Source organism: Eulemur rufifrons, chromosome 16 (assembly GCF_041146395.1).
Source record: "Eulemur rufifrons isolate Redbay chromosome 16, OSU_ERuf_1, whole genome shotgun sequence".
NCBI lineage: Eukaryota > Metazoa > Chordata > Mammalia > Primates > Lemuridae > Eulemur > Eulemur rufifrons.
In genome coordinates, this window is record NC_090998.1 from 18,310,322 (window position 1) to 18,320,373 (window position 10,052).

At 40.4% G+C, this 10,052-nt stretch overlaps 1 protein-coding gene and 1 pseudogene across 8 annotated transcripts in view; one reads left to right on the forward strand and one right to left on the reverse strand.

The window, feature by feature from the left end:
• The window catches only part of PLEKHA5 (pleckstrin homology domain containing A5), a 230,602-nt gene extending 226,445 nt beyond the window's left edge, over positions 1-4,157 (forward strand). For 4 of the 8 annotated variants that reach the window (XR_011235770.1, XM_069491517.1, XM_069491519.1 and 1 more), the window contains 2 exons: positions 254-359; positions 3,290-4,157. Coding sequence is in view for 7 of the 8 variants with exons in the window: in XM_069491517.1 (XP_069347618.1) it covers positions 254-348 (95 nt within the window). In the remaining variant the exon portion in view is untranslated. The remainder of the gene's footprint in view (positions 1-253; positions 360-3,289) is intronic. The other 4 variants (XM_069491514.1, XM_069491516.1, XM_069491515.1 and 1 more) reach the window with 2 other exon arrangements.
• A 5,157-nt stretch (positions 4,158-9,314) lies between these two features.
• LOC138397020 (ubiquitin-conjugating enzyme E2 variant 1 pseudogene) lies at positions 9,315-9,738 on the reverse strand (annotated as a pseudogene).
• Positions 9,739-10,052: the final 314 nt, after the last annotated feature.

Below are 10,052 nucleotides of genomic sequence, written 5' to 3' on the forward strand. Positions count from 1 at the left end.
GGAGTTTGAGGTTGCTGTGAGCTAGGCTGACGCCATGGCACTCTAGCCCAGGCAACAGTGTGAGACTCTGTCTTAAAAAAATGGAAAAAAAAAAAAAAAAAAACCACACAGAAAATCACAGCAGAACCAAACACAGCTATTACTTTCTTCCCAATACATGTTTTGATTGTTGTGGGATCACAGCATCAGGATTTACTTCTCCAAATGTGTTTTCACGATTTTTATCTTCTCACATTTTCTTGGTGTGTTTTAGTGAAAAGTCTTTCCCCGTCTCCTGAGTCCTCGGCATCACCAGTTCCGTCCACTCAGCCGCAGCTCACAGAAGGATCACATTTCATGTGTGTGTAGTCTCAGAAGAAGTACGTCATTTCCCTTTGCATTTGTGCTTTACTGTTAGAGCTTTTTACTTGAATCTTATTCATCCGTTGGTGTAATGAATCAAAACCGGGATTAATTCTGGACTGTACGTAAGGAAAGTTGGCAGAACAAGTAGGGCATGTCTTCGAAGCATGGCACTAACTCAGATTTCCAGCGTTGGCCCTTCCAATGATTTCCTACGTGACAGCATTTTGTCTGTCTCTTATTTCATCATCCATTAAAAACGGTGGCTCAAGGAAAACTTGGAGGGTATGGCCTGTGCCAAGACAAGCCTCGCCGTGTTTTGCAGCTGTGCTTCTACTTAATGTTCCTTTCCATAGTGGGATCTGAGAATTCTGGTTAAGTCGTTACATGTTGATTGTGTAATGTTTTTTACAGTTAGTGTGACATGTCTACCTCACTGGGAATTTGTTCATTTTTTTTAAAGGACAAAGAACTGTCTGTGGTATAGCCAACTTGATGGACTATTGAAGTCTTTAAGATCTATTAGAAATTATTTCTAAATTGAATTTTTTGAAGTCAGGGAGTAGCTACTAATTTTAAAAAGCCACAGAGGGGACAGGGAGAAGTAGGAAGCCTTTCTTGAACAATGGTCCTTAAATCACAGATTTAGAACTAAGAATAGTTTCCTGAGTTTTTACTTTTAAACTTTATAGACAAGCCTGAAATGGTGGCATATATTCAGGAGGCTGCAGTGGAAGGATCACTTGAGCCCAGGAGTTTGAGGATGCAGTGAGCTATGATAGTGCCACTGCACTCCAGCCTGGACAACATAGCTGGACCCCATCATTAAAAATAAAAGTAAACTTTATAGGGCCGAGCACGGTGACTGATGCCTGTAATCCTAGCACTCTAGGAGGCCGAGGCCGGAGAATCACTCAAGGCCGGGAGTTCAAGAACATCCCGAGCAAGAGTGAGACCCCGTCTCTACTAAAAATAGAAAGAAATTAGCCAAACAACTAAAAATATACATAGAAAAATTAGCCGAGCATGGTGGCGCTTGCCTGTAGTCCCAGCTACTCGGGAAGCTGAGGCAGAAGGATTGCTTGAGCCCAGGAGTTGGAGGTTGCTGTGAGCTAGGCTGATGCCACTGCACTCACTGCAGCCCGGGCAACAGAGCGAGACTCTGTCTCAAAAAATAAATAAATAAATAAATAAATAAAAGTAAACTTTATAGGACCAGGCGCAGTGGCTGACGCCTGTAATCCTAACACTCTGGGAGTCTGAGGCAGGAGGATAGCTTTAAGTCAAGAGTTCGAGGCATGCCCTGAGCAAGAACAAGACCTTGTCTCTACAAAAAAGAGAAAAAATTAGCCAGGCATGGTGGTGCATGCCTATAGTGCCAGCTACTTGGGAGGCTGAGACAGGAGCTTTGCTTGAGCCCACAAATTTGAGGTTGCAGTGAACTATGATGAAGCCACTGCACTCTACCCAGGGCAGCAGAGCAAGACTCTCTCTCAAAATAAATAAATAAACTTTATAGACAATCGCTAATTTTTACCTATAATTTTGTACTTATAGATACACATTTTTTTTCTTTTTTTTTTCTCTTTTTTTTTCTCTTTTAACTCTTTATAAAAAGCTATGAGGGCAGTGGCACAGGCTATAGTCCCAGCTAGTTGGAAGGCTGAGGTGGGAGGATTGCTTGAGCCCAGGAATTTGAGGTTGCTGTGAGCTACAATGACACCACTGTGCTCTAGCCAGGGCAACAGAGCAAGACCCTGTCTCAAGAAAAGCCTTCTTTGACTTTTAGTTTCTCAAAATAAATGCATACAAACATTAACTTGACTAGGTTTATCCACGAGTGCTTATTTTCTAGAGTCTACTTCCTTTCACACCCTTTTGTGGCAGCTATAATCTGTATTCTTTTTTTTTTTTTTTTTTTTTTTTTAAGCCAGAAAGATTTATGTGGTCACATTTGTAACTTTTATTGGAGATTGTGTCCCACTGGAACCTAGAAGAGGCTTTTGTTTTTTGTCAGTTGGTGACTGTGCAGGACTGAAGCACTACTGTGGAGTGACATACAACCCGTTTGTTTCAGTCGTCCTTGTGTGTCTTGCCTCCGATGCACATACGTTTAAACTTTTGACTTAGTATGTTCAGGAGTGACAGTTGCTACAGGTGACAGAAATAACACCAGACATAGGAAAAATAAACATTACACTCAATTTGATTTCTCCTGTACAAAGAGTTAATAGATGGCCTCTGTCTAAATTAGTGGAGAAGGGTACATTAAGAGCCATTCATATTATTTTTTGGTTCAATAAAGTGGTTATGACTCATTGTACACAGACCATTCTGGTACTAAAGGATGTTCAGAGTTAAAACTCAAGTATAAGACATTTCCAGGTTCCTTAGTTATTACTGGATTTTATTTTGTTTTATTTATGTTCCAAGAGCCAGTAGCATTACATACTGTAGTGAGGTATAGTTACTGCCAGATATTTTCCAGTCTTCTTGCATACAGCCACCACAAACATCTAGTGGCACACAAACTTGTGTTATTTTACATATTGCCATTGTGCATATGTCATCTTTAGGTACTGAGTTTTGTCAGGACTTAGGAAAGCTTTACAAATGACAGTGCTATGTGGGCAGCTCAATATATTATCACAGATTTTAGTGAAGTTATGCAAATCTTTATTCATTTGTTAGTCTTTTGGAATCAACCACAAGTTTGGGTACATTTTTGATTCTGAATTGCTATTTAATTGCATTGTGTTTCTTTGCTTTGTGAATTAAGCTTATGGAAATGAAGGGAAAATGTTCTTTGATTGTATTATGTTTCAGGATTTTCATGGCCATGCCTGTCAGTTCTGTTGTTATGGAGTGTCACCTTTAGTTGCTTTGGGAAATGGTAATTCATTAACTTCACAGGTCTCACAGTAATTTCCCCACTCTTATTTTTCAGCTATACTGACTTCTGTTGAAACCATTCAAAGCTAAAGATACGGACCTTCGGCAATGTAAGAAGATATTGTACAGTATATTTTAAATCTATGAAATTCATAGTTCTGATGCTTTTGGCCACAGAGCATCATTTTATCACTTCTGGAAAATGTTTATTCCAAAACAGCTTTAATGGCCCATATGTACACTCCGTAATCTCAAGGTTATTATTCTGACACCAGCTTGCTGCTATGATTTCAGAGCACATAAGTAAAGGTGCTTTTTAATGTGCAGTCTATAGCCACAGCTTACTTAGTTGCTGATTTCCAGATTTTGATATTCCTGAAGTCTAAGTGAATTTCTATTTCTTTCTGCTTTTCAATACATAAAGTTAGTTATTATTTCCAATGAAGCTTGTTTTGCTTTTTTTTCCCTCCCCCTCCCATTTTGGCTTCTGCAGTACTTTGTTTCACACTTGATTTGTAAAAATTTTATATATATATTTAAAATGTGCCATTTTATTGCTAATTGAAGTATGTCCTGTTTTCTGCTATAATTCTTTCTCAGAGTCAGATTGCAATGTCAGCAGTTATTGCCACACTCTTGTCAGCTTCAAAACAAATGTTACCGCTTATCTTTTCTTAAAAACAATTAAAAGTGTAGGTATTTTGAAGTACTGGGCTTATACTTCATTGGAATAGATGTGTACAGCAATAAGCAGGTTTTTAAATCCAGTACTTAGTTTGTGTATAAATGTAATTATGTTCATTGTGTATATATTATACAATGAGCACATGTAATGTATTAAAGGCTACTTACTATTGTTTAAATGCAAATGTTCATATCTCATTTCTTTTTTATCATGTTAAATAAATGTTGATGTTCTTAAATCAGTTGTGTTAGAATTTTTGTTCTTTCCATCTCAAAAGGAAAGTCTGAGACTCAAGAGACTTCTAGAAGAAAAAGTACTCTGTTAATCTTATAATCCTAGACAACATCATAAAAGACCCTTGTCTGTCCAACCCTCCCATGTCAAAGTTGAGGAACTTGAGGCTCAGAGAGTTCAACTGACTTGGCCACAGTTACGCTACATTTAATGACAGAATTTTGATCATAGTATCATTTTTCTGACTTTTTCTCTAAGTTCATCAGCTCATCCCACAGGAAAAATTTGGTTTGGGGAAGTCTTCTATTGTATTTCTGTTTGTTTGCATGTCTTAAAAATAACCTCAAGCATCTGCAGTCTCATTCTGCTTAGGGATTGGACTTTAAGAGGGGTGTGTAAGGCAGAAGGGGCCGTTTCTCTTATGTGGGTAACAAGAAACCGTTTCATCATAAGTAGGACCCTCAGAGATCATTTTCTCTTACAATGCATTCTTTGCAGATGTTCACGCTCTTCAGAATCAATTACATTTTCTTTCCTCTATAACCTTTTGTTCATGCTATATATTGTTCCCAGAGTACAAGGAAATTTGATGCTTTTGGATTCCTATATAAAATAGCTGAAACTAAACTGCCACTGGTAAATCTTTTTTCCCCCCATGCTGTATTAAAGAGGATTTAGATTTAATTCACAATGCAGATGTATAAAAATTTTTCTGCTCGAAAAGAAACACACAATATGAATTGCAAATAGATACAGTCTATATTATAGGAAGTGAAAGAAAACAAAGCTTAAAATGGAAGGATAGCGTTCAGTTCTCTGTATCCATGTAAACATGTTTACACATACTACCTTTCTTTAAAGATGTTGCACAAAAGTCTTGTCAAAAGAAATAGTCAACAGATATTTCCCTTTAGGTATGGTATGATGATTGTTACAGATCTTTGTCAGTGTATTAGGGAGGAGTTGCTATTATTCTTTGAGTTTTGTTGGGGTTTTTGTTGTGTGTATATGTGTGTGTCGTACTTTGGTTTTCTTAAGCGCAACATTTTTTAGCTATTCCAAGAAGGACAAACGTTCTTTTCTGAGATCCCTGGCGGCCTAGGGAGTTTGGAGAATGCAGCAGGAAGTAGCTGTGATTCTTAAACGTTTCAGAAAGCTAGATGAAAATCATGTATATACAAACGATAAGTCAGCACAGGTACTTGTGACAGGATATAGTAAAAGGAATATTAGTTCTTCAAAAATTTGAATTAGATCAGTACTTTCTATCTTACCTAGTGTTCATCATACCCAACTCCTGCTTTTTGTCAGAGAGCTGCACAGAAAGCCCAGGAAGCGTGGAGACTCATGGTCAGGAGGGCAAACAGATTGGCAGGGTGTTTACCTCAGGTGGGGTTATCGCTGTGGGGGGCCACCTCCCAGGCCACAGAAGCTTCCTGTGGGCTTGGTTGCTCAGTCATATCCAAGTCCCCACACTCACTTGCCCCCAGTTTCTAGAACGTTGGCAGTCATAGTGCTATGGTGGTCAGCCATTAAACAGATAACTAAACAAGTGATCTTCAAACTTTTTTGTTTGCATACCCTCAAAAGTGTTTTTTGTTTTGTTTTGTTTTTTGAGATAGGGTCTCACTCTTTTGCCCAGGCTAGAGTACGGTGGCATCATCATGGCTCACTGTAACCTTGTACTCCTGGGCTCAAGAGGTCCTCCTGCCTCAGCCTCCTGAGTAGCTGGGACTACAGGTGCGCACCACCACACCCAGACAGTTTGTTTTATTTTTTATAGAGACAAGTCTCACTATGTTGCTGAGGCTGGTCTCAAACTCCTGGCCTCTAGTCATCTCACCTCGGCCTCCACCAAGTATTACAATTATAGGCATGAACCACCATGCCCAGCCTCAAAAGTAGTTTTAGAAACTCTGTATCCCCCTGTACACTTTCAAGTTGAAAAATCTACAGTTTTTCATAAATTGAAATAGTTGAAAAGGATGCATTTTCTGGCATACTGTAAAAACTGACTTTAAAATGTTACATCAGCTTTTGAAAATGTATCCAACAGAATCTACTGCTTTGATAACCTCCATCATCCATTTTTTTAAAAATGCAAATAAGGCTTTTTTAATAGGAAGCTTTACATCATTTCATTTTCTTTTTTTTTTTGAGACAGAGTCTCGCTCTGTTGTCCGGGCTAGAGTGAGTGCCGTGGCGTCAGCCTAGCTCACAGCAACCTCAAACTCCTGGGCTTAAGCAATCCTACTGCCTCAGCCTCTGGAGTAGCTGGGACTACAGGCATGCACCACCATGCCCGGCTAATTTTTTTCTATATATATTTTTAGTTGGCCAGATTATTTCTTTCTATTTTTAGTAGAGACGGGGTCTCGCTCTTGCTCAGGCTGGTCTCGAACTCCTGACCTGGAGCGATCCACCCGCCTCGGCCTCCCAGAGTGCTAGGATTATAGGCGTGAGCCACCGCACCCGGCCCATTTCATTTTCTTGAACTTTTATTTTCATTTTACTTGTCCCATCATGTTTTGTGACAACAATTATGGTATGCTTAATTTATGGATTTTAATTATTTCTAATTCCGTCCATTTCTGTCAAATCTTGTTACTCAGCCATTCACTTTCTCGCTACTCTGGAGGATTTTGCACCCAGAGGTGTAAAAGTAAGACTGAGAGAAGTTGTGTGAAGGAGAGAGGAGCTGATGTGGAAGGGGCCCACTGACCTCAGGGGCCTTGGGGCAGACCTGTTTCAGGCAGGAGTCCATACAGAAGGGAACTTTCTAGATACTAAACCCAAAAAAGTCTTCCTTGCCCACATACCCCTGAGATGTTTCTGTGTACTGACTGGGAGAAAGCTGCCCCAGACTATTTGACCATTAATTAAAATATTTGTAAGTTTATTGATTTACACACATTTTTCACTGTTTATTCATAAAATGGTTTCACATAGATTTAGCAAATGGCAGAGAAACTTGCTCTATTGAGCAACTTTGAACAACTGCATGACTGTATGAGGGAGAAATTGGTTCACTTAATGCAGAAACAAATGATTTTTTGTTGTGCTAAAGTAATTTGGAAGGAGTTTTCCCAGAACTGTCCCTGAAACATGGATCAAATCCTTCATCGATAGGTTGGAAATAAATCTTTCAATGTGTATGTTTTCCAAAAAACACTTGGACCCCCTTAATCTATTGAAATAAAACAAATAAATAAATAAAATGTATGGTTTGTATTTTAAAAGTTGAGACTTTTAATTTTTTACATTTAACTTTTTTACTTTAATTTTAAAATAATGTGAAGCGAAAAGTCAACCTAAAACACAAGGTCAAAGGCATGGAGGGAGAAGAGCCAGGACTATTTCGTGTAATTCAAGCCTGGGCCAGCACACTGAAGTGTAGAGTAGAACCCCAGAACTATGTCCCTGGGCTCGGTGACTCACAGGCTTACTGGAAAGTCCCTTGAGTCTTCTACTCACTAGGTTCAGAAAAGCCTATCTAATCTCTGAATGAGGATGACTCATCCCAGCTCTTCCCTGGAGGGAGCTTCATCCCTCGAGTGTGGGAAACAGTGCAGGGGATCATCCTAGCTTGGCAGGAGGGACTCCCCACCAACTGTTGCCAAGAAGGCTGAGTCCCTCCAGAACACCCCTGTTGCTGTTGTGGGGCCTCATTGTGTGGTGGTTAGGAGCACAGGTGCTGGTGCCAGATTGTCTTTTGGAACTTGGCTCTGCCACTTACTGTGTGGCCTTAGACCCAAGTACTTATCCTCTCCATGCCTAAGTGTTTCCACAAAATTGGTCTATGTCTTATTCGTTTTCTGTTTCTCCTAAGAGAAGACCTAAAACCGGGTAATTTATACAGAAAAGAAATTCATTTCTAACAGTTCTGCAAGCTCAGGAGTGCAAGGTCAAGGGGCCACATCTAGTGAGAGCCTTATTACTGATGGGGCCCTTACAGAGTCCTGAGAAGGCATAGGACGTCCCATGCGAGGGGGCAAGCATGCTGACCTACTAACATGCTAGCTCAGGTCTCTGTTCCTCTATAATATAAAGTCTCCAGTTCCCCTCCCATGGTAATCCATTAATTAATCCATTAACTCATCAATCCATTCATGGGGGCAGAGCCGTTGTGATTCAGTCACCTCTCAATAGCCCCACCTTTCAACATTGCCACATCGGGGATTAAGTTTCAACGTGAGATTTGGCAGGGACGCATACTGAAGGGCTTGTTGAAACAGACCGCTGCTGCTGGGCCCCATCCCGAAAATTTCTTAGTCAGTCTGGAGTAGGGTCCAAGAATTTGCATTCTAATAAATTCCCAGGTAATACTAATGCTGACGTTCCAGCATCACTTTGAGTCCAGCTCACTTAGAACCACTGGTATACAGGAAGGCTGTGTTTATTGAATTTTTTGTTTCATTTATTTGTGGTGGTATAAAATTAGGATGTATTCAGGAGTGTTATTTACAAAGGTGTGCACAGAATATAGATAACACAAGACCTGTTTCTACCCCTAGGCCCAAAAGGAAGAGGGGAGAAGTAACTGGGATCCATAGAAGTCACCTGAGAGAAACCTTTACTCTGTTTTCAAGAGACACAGCTAGCTGCAGTGTAAGCAGTCCCCACAAGGATGGAGCTGGGAGAACAAATAGTTCTGATGACACTCTTCCCTCATCACAGTTTCTTGCTGGGGCTCCCACTGACTGAACCTAATCGGATTCAGGGGTCACAGGAGTCCTGTTGAGGCATGGCCAGGAAGTCCTGGGGGTTCCCAAGACCTTTTCAAGAAGTCCTGTGAAGTCAAAACTATTTTCATAATAATACTAAGATGTTATTCGCCTTTTTCACTTTCATTCTCTCAATAATCAACAGAACAGTGGAGTTTCCCAAAGGCTGCATAACCTGTGATATCTCAACACATTGAATGCAGAAGCAGACATGAAAATCTGCCTTTCATTTTTTTTTTATAGCACAACTTATATATTTCAAATGGACAAAAAATTAGTATCATTTGCAGTATCTTAAGATAAATTGCCTTTGAATGGGAGCTTCCTTTCCAGTACTTTGAGGTCTACAAGACGTATCTAGAAAATTTACTGTGGAAAATGAAGACTACTTAAATCGAATGGGGGGAAGGGGAAGGGCCTGTGGTTTTTCTTTTTGATTAATTGCTGTGACATTGTCCTTCAGGTGGCTGAGGGAGTTTCATATTTTCTTTAGACATCATTAGGCACCGAAGCTCTTGCAGGACAACTTTGATGCTATATGAATTCTGCCATTTTGCTAGCACTGCTATGGCTCTTGGATCCAGCACTCCATTAGAACTATTAACTCCATTCACATTAATTTTTGTTACAAATCTTACAAAGGGGGGTGCTTCTGGGTATTTAGGTCCACATTCTATTTTAAGGCTGTATATTCGGTTTTCATAAAGTGTTCCTGGAGGCCCAATTATCATCCCTGTCCATCTCATCTTCTAGACTGCAGCTGACTGTGCCATCTCCTACTCCTTTCTGGCCTTCTTTGAGTTCTTCCAACAGTCAGAAATTGCGAGGGACTTTGACTCCTGAGCCTGTGGTGGCTGCCATCTTGTGTCGCTGTCATTCGAAGGCCTGCCCCTTCTTCTGAAAATCTGTCTTCTATTAACCCAGATATTAAAAGAGAGTTACAGGCCAGGCGTGGTGGCTCACACCTGTAATCCTAGCACTCTGGGAGGCCAAGGTGGGAGAAATCGCTTGAGCTCAGGAGTTCAGAGCAGCCTGAGCAAGAGCAACACCCCGTCTCTACTAAAAATAGAAAAACAAGCCGGGCGTGGTGGTGCGTACCTGTAGTACCAATTACTAAGGAGGCTGAGGCAGGAGGATCGCTTGAGCCCAAAAGTTTGAGGTTGCAGTGAGCTAGG